The sequence below is a fragment of the Acanthopagrus latus genome, chromosome 6, assembly GCF_904848185.1.
Source record: "Acanthopagrus latus isolate v.2019 chromosome 6, fAcaLat1.1, whole genome shotgun sequence".
NCBI classification, from domain to species: domain Eukaryota; kingdom Metazoa; phylum Chordata; class Actinopteri; order Spariformes; family Sparidae; genus Acanthopagrus; species Acanthopagrus latus.
Genome location: NC_051044.1, coordinates 14344162 through 14358510, shown reverse-complemented (window position 1 = coordinate 14358510; position 14349 = coordinate 14344162). Strand labels below are relative to the sequence as shown.

Below are 14349 nucleotides of genomic sequence, written 5' to 3'. Positions count from 1 at the left end.
ACTTTCATTATTATGACTGAGGCAGACGCAGTTCTCCGTGCGGACACTAGACGTCACTACAATAATTCCTGCAGTTTTATTCTCTCCTGCGTTTTGTCCAGGAAATAAAGTGAAAGCTGCAGCAGCTGCCTCGACAACAAGCAGTCTGTCCCGTGTTCAGTGTGAGAGCTGATCCTCGGTGCATCTCAGGAGGCTGTCAGGTAAGAAGAAGAAGAAGAAGAAGAAGAAGAAGAAGAAGAAGAAGAAGAAGAAGAAGAGCTGGAGGAGGTTTTATTATTATTATTTTTTAGCTCGTCGTTTGTTTGTGATGCAGAAGTTCGATGTTAATCAAATTATCTGATGTGGACTTTGATCGGACAGCTGCACACACTCTCCTTTTTACTCCGAACACGGACGAGATACTTACAAAAAGTTGGGTGCTGGGAACAGCAAACAAACACAAACAAGTGGGTCGTTTTTAACGCACGAGTGGTGTGGACAAATTAACAGGAACACCGCGCAATCTGCTGCAGTCAAAAGTCTTTTACTACAAGTGAAGGAAATACACTTTTTAACAAAACACCTTTAGTATTGTCTTTGTAAAGTTGCCTACTGTACTTTAACTACAAGCTTGATGTACTTGTGCTTGAGTATTTACATTTCTAATGCCTCTACTTCATGACATCCTACAGCAGGGGTCAGCATTCTTCCCCTTACCGCTCAAAACAAAACAAAACAAAATGTTGCTTAAACTGTGTAAATAGGCCCCAATTAGCATAATTAAAGAGGTCATGTTATGCTAAATTTCAGGTTCATACTTTTATTTGGGGGTTCCTGGTAGAATAGGTTTACATCCATTCATTTTCAGTACACACTGTTTTTCTCATATGGTGCTTTGCTGCAGCGCTACTTTCCACATTGTGTCTTGAACACTACTTTTGGCTACAGAGTGAAATCTCTTACATCAGCAGTCACTTTAAGGGGATGTAGCCAATCAGAGGCAGAGTAGGGCAGGTAGTGTGATCTAAAATAACGATATATATGTCTGCTTACTGCCTGGAGTATTTCTATTTTACAATAAATATATATTTATATAACGCCTGTTACGTAACGATGCACATAAGTTACAGAAGTGATGGCTTCTCTCCAAACAAGATGTTTTAGGCAGTGCAGCAGTGTTTTCTGTAGGAGAGAGTGACTCCCTTTTGCATCTGGTTTTCTACTTTGCAGACCTTTTACATGCATTAAAACACTTCATAACACAAAAAAGGAAAGCCCTTCCCCCCAAAAAAAACCAGCATAATATGACCGCTTTAATATATTCACATGTGGGCCTTGTGTTCTCATTACATACTTGTCCATGTCCAATACAATAATAGCATATTTTGGTGTAGCAGTTTAAATTTATGTTCTTTATGTTGGAGGATGCTTTAACCAACAAAACACAGAAACAGACACTTGTCCAGGCAACTTGAATCCTCCCTGTGTTTGTTAATGTGAATAAAATATAAAGTAGCTTAATTTTATAACAAAGCATATAGCAGCACCCTAAATTTAAAAACCGCCAAATTAAACTTTGCTGGTTTCTATTTAATTTTAACGCAGGTGTATTCTTAAAATCAGGCCTGGGCTCAAAACACAACGATATCAGTTTGTTCAGTCGTTCAGTTCACTGATAAAAATGACAACTTTGCGAGAACAGATGGTATTCTTCTGTGTGTGGAAGACACATTTTCACAGTCAGTGAATGTAAGAATCACTCTCGGCCTGCAGCGGTGCGTCTGAAAATAAAACCCTCATCATTAAATTTCATGTCATTTTTTTGTCAAAGTCACAGACAGTCACATGTGGCTCCAGAGCCGCAGGTTGCTGACCCTGATCTGGACGTATTAACACTACTCAGTATTAGTTAGGGATATTGTGATGTGGGTGCATGTAGGCATGTTTGCAATAACAGTCAAGTGAAATGTGTCACATTTGTTTTTTGGACCAAAAATATTCACAAAATATAAATTCATATTTGTCACAGAAGAAGTGAAAGTGTAGAGTGAAACACTAAAATATTGCTAAATAACACTGAGTTTTTTGTCTTTTTCATATATTCAGTAGCGACACACGTCAGTGTGAGTCCCCATATTTAACATTTAAATACAAATAGCATAGAAATTAGTGGAAGAAGTACTCAGAATATTTAAGCCTTACCACATTGTAGAATACTTATCTTATTTTTACTTTATTTTAGTGATTAAATGAATTAATGTACAATAATTAACGCTGGACAATGGAGCTGATGATAAACTTGAGAATTGTAAGTGACACAAAAAATGTCTTTTGCTGTTTTTGATATAAATTAGGCAGTAAGGGTACTCATCTTTCAGAATGACTCATTTCAGAATAATGTATGATGTTCACAGATGCGGACTTGATTCATTGACACTTGGACTCGAGGTGATCCAAGTCAGTATTTTGAAGACTTGACTGACTAGTTTATTTTGTCATCTGGCTGTCTGTATTTTTTTTTTTAACTCTTAAAAAATGATGGGGAGGGAATGAATCATTTTTGATTGAGAAGACATTAGAAAACTTTTTTTCTAAAATTAGATTTAATTTTACATAATCTCAAATCAAGTAATTTCTTTATTAGACTTCTTGAACAGATTAGATAAGACCAGGTAGAAAGACCGGGTGCTGCAGGTGAGACTGAAGTTTCTTTGGGTGGGTTAAAAGTGACCTGACTTGGGACTTGAGTCGCACGTCTGGTAATATAATCGGATTAAATTCATGATGCAAATGTCTTCACTACTGTAAATAAAACTTAAGAGCTGCGTCTCACTACAGTTCTTAATGATCTTGATGATACTCCTGCATTCAGGTGAAACTTAAATGTAAGTACTGCGGTTTTGTGTGTTAGGGCTCATCTGACTTGTAAAAGCTGTGTGAAGTCAAATGTTTCCTGACGTTTTTCTGCTCAGGATGTCGGCTGTGAAGATGATGGAGGGCAGCGTGCAGCTGGAGAGCCTCAAAGCGCCGCTCTTCTACAGGCAGAGTGAACCGGCCACGGGGGAGGTGAAGATGTCAGTTTTACTCCTTCACGGCATCCGTTTCTCCTCAGAAAACTGGCTCAACATCGGCACCCTGGACACTCTGGCCAAAGCAGGCTGCCGGGCCGTCGCCATCGACCTGCCAGGTGAGTCTGAAGGGAACGAGCTTAATCTTTTTCACTTCTTCACACGCATCTGGACCGCCGCCGACAGACCCTCAAAGGATTCACTGTGTCTGGTGTTTTGATTACCTGAAAACATGGCGGGGAGTTTGTACCTGTAAACCACAATATCGACCATGTTATTACATCATCCTGTGGAGCTGTGGAAGGACTCTGTGGTTAAATTTACTTCAAACATCTACATTACTTCAGACTCTTCATTTTCTGTCATAAACGATAAAGAAAAGCAGCAAATATTTGACACTTTTGGCTGAAAAATTTGGAAATTGATTTCATGATAGCAGCTCTATTTATAAAGCAGAACTTATTTGAGTGTTTTATGTACTCCTGTATGTACTGGTCCGCTTCATCTCGTTTCTTCACCTTCTGATCTAAAAGTGAGCTGTCTGTCCGTCTGTCCACAGCACTCGGTCGCTCCAAGTCAGCCGAGGCCCCGGCAGCGGTCGGAGAACTGGCCCCTGCAGACTTCCTGAAGGAGTTGTGTGGGCAGCTGAGCCTGATCCCGGTGGTGGTGATCAGCCCGTCCCTCAGTGGGATGTACTCCCTCCCCTTCCTGCACCAGCACCAGAACCTGATCCGAGCCTACGTCCCTGTTGCTCCCATCTGCACCGACAAATTCACAGCAGAGCAGTACCAGAGCATCAAGGTGCAGTCTTACACGCCTCTAACTTTTTAAAAAAAAATTTTTTTTATTCCTTTGTAGTTTCCTGTCTCGCCAAACTTCCTGTGCTTCATTTCCCCTTTAAAAGGAAAACCTGAGCGACCGTGAATGTCAGCTTCATTTTGCAGCACCTCCTCCCCTCTCTTCTTCAAAAGACCCGACGGATTTTTACACACGGCCATGAGAGAAGCAGATATACATACATTTTTATGCCTTTCACAGAGGCTGCCGGCTTTCATCCAGCTCCAAACTATTTCAGCACTAAACTTTCTTCGATGGCAAAACTGAGTGAAGGAGCGTCACGCGTGAAGGAAACGAGTTTGTTACTGGAAAGTGGTTTGGCTTTACAGACAAGCGCAGAAAGAGTAAGAGCAGCTCGAGTCAGCTCGATGGGAAAAAGCAGACATGACATGAAGGTCGATGTGTAGATAATTAAATACACACAGTAAACTCAAATACAATGTCTGACTGGTAGATACTAGTTAGTTTTCACAATGAAAGTTATTGAATGAAGTTATTTATTTTTTTACTCAGCCAGCAAAAAATAAAACGGTTGCATTATATCTTCTGCGGCTCAGGAGGAGGCTGAGAAAATAAGTCTGGTGATGACATTCGATCATCAGGGTGATCTTCGTTTGAATTATAAGCCTGAGGGTCCTTAAGATGTCGATCAGATGACGTCCTAAAATGTCTCATTTTGTCCACAACAACCCAAACATATTTAGTTTACTGTCACAGTGAATTGAGGAAACAAATAATAATAATGAATAATCACTGCACAGTTGTAGTTGTACTGTGATGTCATCAGAAGGCAAAAGTGTTTTTTTTTAAACTCTTACAAACACGCTGCGAGAGACAGGAGGTGCAATGACAGTTTAAGTACGTGATAATAATGACACACGTTTGCAGACAGGTTCTCCGAGAAGGCGTCCATCGTGTCAGCGCTCGTCGCTCACAGATAATTGTGCCACCCTCATCTAAAATGTCGGTCAGTGTAAAAGTCAGGTTGCACTCGGTCTCCGTCGCTTCAGCTTCGAGTGTTCTTAGTTCAGCCTGAGCCTTTCAGCTCTAATGACTTCATGTAAATGCAAAACTAAATCACCTCCGAGGTGAAACTGAACAATGAAAAGGAATCTGAAGGAGTGGTGACACGGTGATCTTTTGAGCAGGTGTGAATTTATATTTTTCCTGTCATCTGTGGTGGAATTGTGCTTGTGTTGTGTTTGTATTTGGTCTTTTTCTTCCTCGTCAAATTTGAAAAAACAAACTAAACAAAAACAGGTACCCCTTTAATGTAGGACTCAGACTCTGTAATGGAGTATATTTGTTTATCAGGATACTGTAACTTCCAAAGCTGATAAATGCTTCTATAAAAGTCTGCCCGACTGCTCTGTTTTATTCTTGACATCTCGACACATAAATAAGTCACACCTGATGAAATAAAAAGCTTTCCTCTCATCCTTTTTATAAGACCCGTTTGAATTTTTTTCAAACTTGAGGTAAAATGTAGGACATCTACAAAATCCCTTTAGCTTTGGGTTTAAATTGCAAAACAACCCAAAAGAAAAAAAAAAAAAAAAAAAAAAGCACAGATTTTATAAAAGTAGCGAGGAAGGACTGAAAATGATTCATCAGGAGGATCCGTGTGTGTTTCTCGTGTCCCGTCTCTCCTCCAGGTCCCAACGCTGATCGTTTATGGTGATCAGGACACGCAGCTCGGAGAACAGTCACTCAGAAACCTGAGCAACCTGGCCAATCACAGAGTGGTGGTGATGAAAGGGGCGGGCCACCCCTGTTACCTGGACGACCCGGACACGTGGCACAAGGCGCTCACAGACTTCCTTCAGTCGCTGTGAAGCTGTTCGTGTTGAATCAGTCGATTCTCGGCAACACAGTCACGCATGTAAACGTGTTAATCATTCGTTAGATGTTTTTGGACAAACGTCCTCGTGCACAACCTGATTCTGACTTCTTAAATCATACTTTCTATTGTGCCCCTGCTGATGATAACACACACATTTCCCCCAAATGACTGAGTTTAGACGACAAGTTTTAACACTAAAAATCAATTCTCGAATAGAAACATTTGCGATAAGAAGTATTCATATTTCAAATATTCACTGTCACTCGTTCATAATCGTTTAAGTCATAATGTTGAAATAACATGAACACTACAAAGACGTGTTGTATTATGATTATGTGCCAAACTTGTTGCTGCACCAGTGCTTTTCCCTGGAAAACACTTAAATGTTGCTTGACTTGTTCTTCAGGGATTTATGCTAATAACTTACTTTTCTGAATAGTCAATGTCACTCTGCGTCAGTGTTTCTCAAACTGCTTTGGACCAAGGACCACTTAAAAACCTAAAAATGTATATTCCAAATTATAACCTAATTAGATGTCAGTCTGGCAAAAAAAAACCTCGCTGTCTTAATGAGAAGAAGGGAGACACATTAGTGGAGCGATCTCTCCAAACTGGAGAATTTTAGTCTTACAGCGGCTGATCGTTTCTGACACGAATCATATATACTTCATGCAGGAAGTGTCGCAAAACAGGCTGACAATATCGCAGAACAGCCACTTTTTGTAATAATGTTTGAATTGACCTACAAGTTGATTTAATATTAAAGACAACACATCTATCCCACTCACTACGAGACTTTGGAGCTGCTCAGTACCGCATACAGTTTGAGAAACTCTTGATTTAAGACATGATATTTTGCCAAATCCACTCGCGGACCACTAGCGGGCTCTCCACGGCCCACACTGAAGGAAAGACTGCTCAACAACACAACACAACAACTTCATACATTCCAAGAGAGTACCTTTTTTTTTTTTTTTTTTTTTTTTTAAAAACATTGAGTCCACAAAGTCACACATTTTTCGCAGAGTTTTCAATTTGAGGGACATTTACATTAATTTTCCAAGTCCAGATCTCATTTGTCCATTTTTTTTTCAACACCACATGAATGCGCCATTATTCACTTTGCATACAGGAAGTTCGATAAAAATATGTTTATATGCCAAATTGAATACCATCAAGCGGTGAACTTAGAATAAACACTAGAAACAAACGAAAGATAATGGAAAGCACAGCTGTCTAAAGGTATAATCAGCCCACCAGCACACTAATTAACATGTTATATGTTCAAATGTTTGAATCATTAATAAACTGATGTGTACGAAATGACAAATTCCTGTTTTATAGGGGATTTTCCTGTTATTTTGTGAGAGCCAGCTAGCTGTGTCCTGGTTCCTGTGCTAAGATAAGTTGAGTTAGCCTCATTTTTAGTGTAAAGCGGTGTAGATTGTCTCATCACGGTAAGAAAACGAATTAGTGTGTTTACCAAGATGTCAAACTTGTCCTTTAACAGCATGAAGGCCGACTGTATAATAATGAATTTAAGCTGTAAATATGAGATGCTTTATTCTAACAAATCTTATACAAAGTCTCATCCTGTCTGGCTGTCAAAACAAAAACACCACACACTGAAATGAAGTGAAAAATATGAACATTATTTAATAACTGATTCTCTGTAATAAACAATTTGAAAATATTTTACAAGGAGTCACAGACACAATATTTTACAAATTTTGCCCTCTTCTTCTTTTTTTTCTTTTTTTCTTTTTTTTTTTTAGCTTCATCTGTACAAAAGAATGGAGCGACATGGACCAGTGCCCAGAAAAGAAGGAGCTAAATCTTCCACACACACCAACATTCACACTCACACACGCACAAGAAAGGAAACGAAAACCAAAAAAATAAATCGAAAACATTTTGACTTCAGATCTCAAACTTATCAACAGTGCTGTATTCCTATATATATTTTTTTGACTTCACTTAAAATTCATCTGATTTTCTTCTTTTTTTTTTTTTCTCTAAATGTTGCTGTTATTTTCACACACTTTTCAAACATGGTCACATAGCACCAGACTACAGACTACAGAATCACATACACACGTGTCTTTCCCACAGAGACGCACCAACACAGATGCAGCGAGGGTCGGGAGGGGCCTCGAGGCTTTATGAAGACACCCCCTACTTATTTTAGGGTTGTGTCTTAAAGCTGACCCCTCCCTCTCAAACCCCAAGCTGGTCCAATTTTCGATTTTTTTCTTTGTTTTTCTTTTTTTTTTGGCAAAAGTAAATTTGTCAAACCACAGAAATCAGACGTCTGTCCCTTTAGAGCAGTTATCCAACCCAATCGCTAGAATAAATGTCGGCATTGTACAATTCTGCAAACCACAGACATGAAGTTGGAACTCGGAACATTTCCTTAGGTTCTTTAGGCACAAAAACAACGCGATTAGGCTTCGGTGAAGATCTTGTTTTGACATTTTGTTGAATATATCCGGTGTTGTAGCAACAAACGTGGCTGGAAAATGTTCCAATGTTTCACTTTTTTGCCTCAAATACAGCTGGAAAATGACCCAACATCTCATTGAAAATATGTTTGGTTGCAAAAAACACACTTAGAAATATTCCAAGGTGTCATTGAAAATTTGGGGTTTTGTGGCCCAGTCGCAGCTGGAAAATGACCCAACGTCTTGTTTAAATTATCTGATTTTATAACAAACGCGCATGGAAAATATCCCGACATCTCACTGAAAACTTCCGGCATTGTTGCACAAACATGACAGGAAAATGTCCCAACATCTCACTGAAAAAAAAATTTTTTTTTGCCACAAATACAGCAAAAAAGTGTCTTGATGTTTTTTAAAAATATCTGCTTGAAATGATGCTGAGGTGTCAGCTCACATACACGTGCCCTAAACACGACAGGATACGTGTTGTAGAAATGTTGATGAGATTGGTGTGAAACATACACTTTGAATGTATCCGTGGTTTGCGGAAACGTACAGTGCCGACGTTTCATCCTGGCGACTGGGCTGAGTTTTTCAGTGGGGATGCACGCGCAGACGTCACCACATGATTCCTCCGTGACCTTCTGTTCGACAGGCCCGTGCTGCTCTGTGGAGACCCACTCCCTGAGCTTGCCTCTGACATTCCACCCGCTCACCCCAAATAAAAACACCCAGGAAGTGACGTCCTTGGCTCACTTGTTGCCTGGTGCTTGACATCTCCCAGCTGGGCATGAATAAGTGTCTTTACATGTTTGCTTATAGGTGTGTGTCTGCATTATGTGTCGGTGCAGGTGCAAAAACATAAACAAAGACGTAGGCCTACATATTAAGTGAATGTGTGAGTACAGAGCCAGGAAAAGAGAGGAAGTCGCAGGGGGTACATTTCCACAGGCACGTGTAGCGCTCATTTACAGACAGTGGAAATAGGGAGATACAGACAGAATTAATGGCACAGGACAGAGACAAACAAATGCCAGAAAAGTACAGCTGCATCTGCTCAGCGCTCCACACTGAAAAGGAACCAAATTTTGGAAACTCGTGTCTTTCAATTTCCCAACGTTTTTTTTCTTTCTGATTTGTTTCGGAGCGGCGCCGCAGTTACTGTGCCAGCATGTTTGCCACATCAAATAGTACCAACAACTGTACATAGTGAGAAGTTAAGGTTCAAATTGTCGCGTGAGTGTGTTCCCACCTGAGCGATACAGTGAGGGTTTTTCGTGTGGGCGTGAACATCGAAGGTCGCGGTGTTTTGTTTTTTTTTTGGAAATTGAAAAACTCCCACCTGCTTTCAGGCATGTAATTGAACAGGCATCAGTCAATAACGAATCATTCCAAGACGTACAAAATACAAAATTAGAGCTCACTATACTTACTGCAGAACATCAAGAAGAGTCCAGAGGGAGTGGAGGATATTTTGGAGGATCTATTTGTGTGTGTGTGAGTGTGTGCGTGTACAGATGAGAAGGGGAGGGGGAGGTGATCAGAGCTCCGTACTGTGTAACACTAAGGCATTTAGAGAGGCTTTGTTACCTATGTTGCATTTGAAGCAGATAAACACTGATGAAAACTACACATTCTTTCGGACACCTCTGCTCCCTTTGATTAATATTTAGGCAGACTGACGGTTAACGATGGATTGTTTTTTTTTTTGTTGTTTTGTTTTGTTTTCAGTAAAATCCCTTTTTCGTTTCCTCAGCGGCAACACCAGATTTTGTCCGCTGCAACATAGGGACAGGAAAAAAAAAAACAGCTACCACGTCTGTCATCCCCCTCACACACTACACAACTCATTTAAAAGACATTCCCCTTTGAGGGTTTTTAAACGCAAAAAAGTAACACGCACGCATCCACGCATACGACTCAGGCAGAATTATAGCAGTCAGGTGGCCCTAAAAACGCTCTATGGCCAGTTAAGTCGCTGTATACTGATAGTGTATCGTAGCTCTATACATGGCTTTGTAAAGGAACGGTATAGTAACTCCATACGATGGCAGTCGGGTGGCTCTGGAGCCGAGAGGGCAGATACACTGAAGCTAGAGCCGGTCAGCGGCTCGGCGTAAAGCTATTTTTCTATAGCCGACAGATTCAGTCTAAGATTCAGTCCAAAGCCTCAAAGGTGGCTGCTCGATAAAGGTACTATACGGTGGCTCTACTCTTATACAGCCGATGTGGTCCAAAACAAAGTGCATCAAGGCACTATGAAACAGAGCGGCTCCTAAACATGGGAGTCTAAAATGACTTTTCACACACCGTAATGATCGAATGATGAACTGTGACAGATTACAACCACACTACTACTTTGCACGTGATCACCATATTTAGTTGCCTCTTCTGCACTTTTGTTGGAAATGTTGATAAGCCCCTATCCCCCAGCAGCGAATGGTTTTTGAAGATTGAACAGCATCAGTCGAAGGTAATAAAATAAAAATAAAACCCACCTGGAACGAGTACGAGACGGTCATGAGGCAGAGATTTTTTTTTTTTCTGCGTGTTTGAACAGAAGTAAAGCACGTTTACAAATTGTGATTTCGGTTAGAAGCCTCATGAGGATTGGCAGAGGTGAGCGTCAGAGAGCACAGGGGTTTCTTTTTTCTTTTTTTTTGTTAGCATCAGTCCAAACCAGAGGTCAGAACGGTCCTGAAAGGAGAAACGCTACAAGACATCGACAACATAACTGAACACTGATTCATGTTTTACAGCCGTCACTATTGTGTAAGTCCGATAACACGAGCCTTAAACGGTAAATATAACAGAAATATACTTCAACAAATGCGATTACCATCATGTAATTACAATAATCCCCAGTGGACATCTTTTATAAGCATTAATCTGTAATCAGGCGCTGCACAAAATGAATCAGCGTTCAGTTTCCTAGTGTCTCCTCTTCCTCGTCATGGTTAAATCTAAATCAGAAGCCGCCTCCTCTTCATGTTTTGGCTATAAAAAATAAGACCACATGAAAGTCTATCTCATTTTGGCAAGTAGATACAGTGCATAAATTAATGTTTAAGTTAACACCTAACGACTTCCTTTTCAAATTTAAAACTAAATATACTGTAATGTTTGGAATACTCATCACTTCAGCAGTTTATACTTGACATTTTGTATACTTGACAGTTCTTTTTAGTTTTTTCTCAGTTATTTTTCTTTTATGGTGGTTTTATGGTCTGCAGCCTCTTATCGAGAGGCCAAAACGACAGAGCGGTGACACTCTGAGATGGAGGAGAAAAGGAGGAGGAGGCCGAAGGCGGACAGACGACCTCAACTCTCCAGTCTGTATGAGGCGGCAGGTCTGTGACGAGGACATCCACCGGTCCTCTTTCTCCTTCCTTCTCTGGATGGTGGAGGTGGCAGGGTCATGAAGGCGTGGGGGGAGTCGTGTTTTCTCTTTTCTGACGCTGCCTGTGATGATCCGGGTGGTCCGGCACCACCCACTCCTCCTGCAGATGTAGATTAACTGGCTGAGGACACAAATGTCCGGCAGTTGTCACTAAGCGACATGAACTGAAGCGAGCTGGGTAGCGCGGCACTCAGGGCTTCCAACTTGCCGTGATGGGAAGTCCCATTATTACCTATGACTATATCGGGGAGTAGGGCTTAGGGGGCACAGAGCGGGGAGGTTGGAGGTTGGAGGTTTTTTTTGGAGGGGTGGGGAGAGAAGCTTGTGAGGGCTACAAGGAGGAGAGGAGAAGCAGAGGAAAATGGAATTAATGTAGTAGAGAGTGAGTGTTGGGGCTGATGGCGGGATAAAGTAGGAGCAGCTGGATGAGCAGCAAAGTGTAGAGACACGGACGGAAGGAGTGGCCTCGTCCACAGTCTGATGTGTTCTCCTGCAGAGGGGGAAACAGCAGCTGTCAGTACACATCGAGTACATGGGATGTGTATTGTAATACAGACATGAAACCTGCTTTCACTCGGATTCAGATGATATACGGCAAACCAGACATTGTGTCACGAGAGCAGGACAGTGAAAAAGTTCAGTATCCTCACTGTTGCTAACACAATCTATAATGTTTATATTTGTTCTGTTATGTGTGATAAAGGAATACAAATACTTTCACTACCATATGATTTGGAGACAATGGACGTATGTATGGACGAATCTGTAGAATATGGTTCAGAATTCAAAGCTTCAGAAACACAGGTGGCGGCATATCACAAGAGTTACTGACAACTGACAAGCTAAGTTAAGTCGTGGAGCCAGCGGCCCTCGAGACTGTCTCCTCGGTCTAGCAGCCTGACATGAGAGGAAGCACGGCTGGATGTCAAACAGGGACTGAACACAGCCTCCGAGTCCAACGCAGGTCAGTTTGACAACAGGGGATACGGTGTGGATTTGCAGCAGCTCTGACCAAGAGTATGACTCCCGGGGCCGGGGGGTCGACAAGACATGGCAGGCCGGGACGGGAGTGTGTGAATCTCTTAATATGAGTGTGAGTATTTCATTTCTTGGCATTTTGTGCTTTTATTTATTTTTATTTTCATTTATCACGCCAAGAAGACATCTCTGCTGCACAGTATACAGATGCCTTTCTTCACACTCAATTTACAATCTTGTTTCATTATCTGAATGTTTGCAAAATAAACCTCTGGTCATATCTCACAAATGGCTCCTTTAATTACAAGTTTGCAACAGAATATTAAGAGATAATCGTTAGCACTACCTACTCATGGCGAGTAAATGCCAAACCGCCTGTTTGTTTGTGTCTGAATGACTCTGCTCATTGGTATCGTGTCTGAAAGTCTTACAGAGATGTTATTATCGAAGCAGGTGGAGGGTCCTTTTCGATAGCGCGCCACAGGCATTTCTTCACACGGATTCTCCTCCTTGACTGAAAATTGACTCAATTAAGGAATATTAAAATCCTTTTGAATTGCCGCTTTTTCACAATGTTGCATCATCTACACACACACACACACACACACACACACACAGATTCCTCACTCTGTGCCGCAGATAAAATAACTGGTCATAATTCACTCCACTGCGATAAAATATAACCTTGAATGAATGTGAAACATTCGTTCCACATGTATGTTTGATAAGGAGATAGCATCGAGCGACTGCAGGGTGTGTGTTCTTCTCTGCCAGCTGGCATACAGTGAGAAAAAGGATACACTCCTCCTCCTCCTGGGACAGCTTCTCGATGTTGCAGGTGTTGCACGATATCTTCTCCGCCACGACAAAGAGCAAGTTGGTGTTGTTTATCCTCTTGGCATGAATCAGCCTGCAGAGGGAGAGCAAGAGAGAGAGAGAGAGACAACTCTGTCAACAACCCCCCTCTGCTCGCTTACATCACAGGCTCATTTGCTAATGGATCAGTGAGATTCATGAGAGGGTCTTATAAGGCTCATTTAGCCCATGATGTGACCGTTTCATTAAAGCTGATACGGTTTAATCATCACCAGAGTTTATTAGCTCCAACGGAAAGATGAATACGTCTTGCTAACTGAGTGCCTGTCACAGTGCGATTCTCTGTGGTGCGTGTGTTAACATGTGTACAGACCTGGAGCAGTTGCCACAGTCTTGCAGGATGTTGTAGGAGCTGCTGAGATTACTCAAGTAGTACTGAGTCTGGATCATTACACAACTCCGCTCTTTGGAGTCGAATCCTTCTGCATCCACCTCGTCTGCAGCATCACCAGAGCACAAAGATGTGTGAGAGTAACACTTGTCAGTTCGATTGATTTATAAGATCTGATTCTACAAAAAGTCTGTAAAACTCTCCCCTAGTCATCATTTATATGCATACTTTTTGTTTACAGTTTGAGCACCACAGCTGGAAAACTGAAAAATCAAAATTGTTTTCCCAAAATGTTCCTGTTCCTTTAAACTTTACATGCAGACATATAAAAATAACTCAACATGTCTTGCTTGTACCCACCTGTGGTGAACCAACTGTGATACGCCAGTCCATATATAAACTGTTGGAACAAGGACCTGTATAGACAGTGACGAGAAGAGTTATAATAATATATTCTGGAGTGAATATGGTTCTCTTTGGGTACAGTTGGTGTGTGTGTGTGTGTGTGTGTGTGTGTGTGTGTGTGTGTGTGTGTGTGTGTGTGTGTGTGTGTGTGTGTGTGTGTACTATATGTTTGTTTTTCATTCCAGGACTCT

The 14349-nt window shown here is 41.3% G+C and overlaps 2 protein-coding genes across 7 annotated transcripts in view; one reads left to right on the top strand and one right to left on the bottom strand.

The window, feature by feature from the left end:
• Window positions 1-82: 82 nt before the first annotated feature.
• Window positions 83-7006, top strand: abhd14b (abhydrolase domain containing 14B). 2 transcript variants are annotated; one of them, XM_037102142.1, is made up of 4 exons: window positions 83-200; window positions 2952-3166; window positions 3607-3848; window positions 5540-7006. In XM_037102142.1, the coding sequence occupies exons 2-4, from the start codon at window positions 2953-2955 to the stop codon at window positions 5717-5719; spliced, it is 636 nt and encodes a 211-aa protein (XP_036958037.1). In that variant the 5' UTR covers window positions 83-200; window position 2952; the 3' UTR covers window positions 5720-7006. The 2 variants fall into 2 exon arrangements, with proteins under 2 accessions (XP_036958037.1, XP_036958036.1); XM_037102141.1 differs by having other exon boundaries at window positions 124-267.
• Window positions 7007-8748: 1742 nt separating this feature from the next.
• Window positions 8749-14349, bottom strand: part of cacna2d2a (calcium channel, voltage-dependent, alpha 2/delta subunit 2a) — a 168183-nt gene continuing 162582 nt past the window's right edge. For all 5 annotated transcript variants that reach the window (XM_037102137.1, XM_037102136.1, XM_037102133.1 and 2 more), the window contains 5 exons: window positions 14114-14169; window positions 13736-13859; window positions 13347-13456; window positions 12978-13060; window positions 8749-12058 (listed from right to left, as the gene is read on the bottom strand). In XM_037102137.1, coding sequence (XP_036958032.1) covers window positions 11936-12058; window positions 12978-13060; window positions 13347-13456; window positions 13736-13859; window positions 14114-14169 — 496 coding nt within the window. In that variant the 3' untranslated portion in view covers window positions 8749-11935. The remainder of the gene's footprint in view (window positions 12059-12977; window positions 13061-13346; window positions 13457-13735; window positions 13860-14113; window positions 14170-14349) is intronic.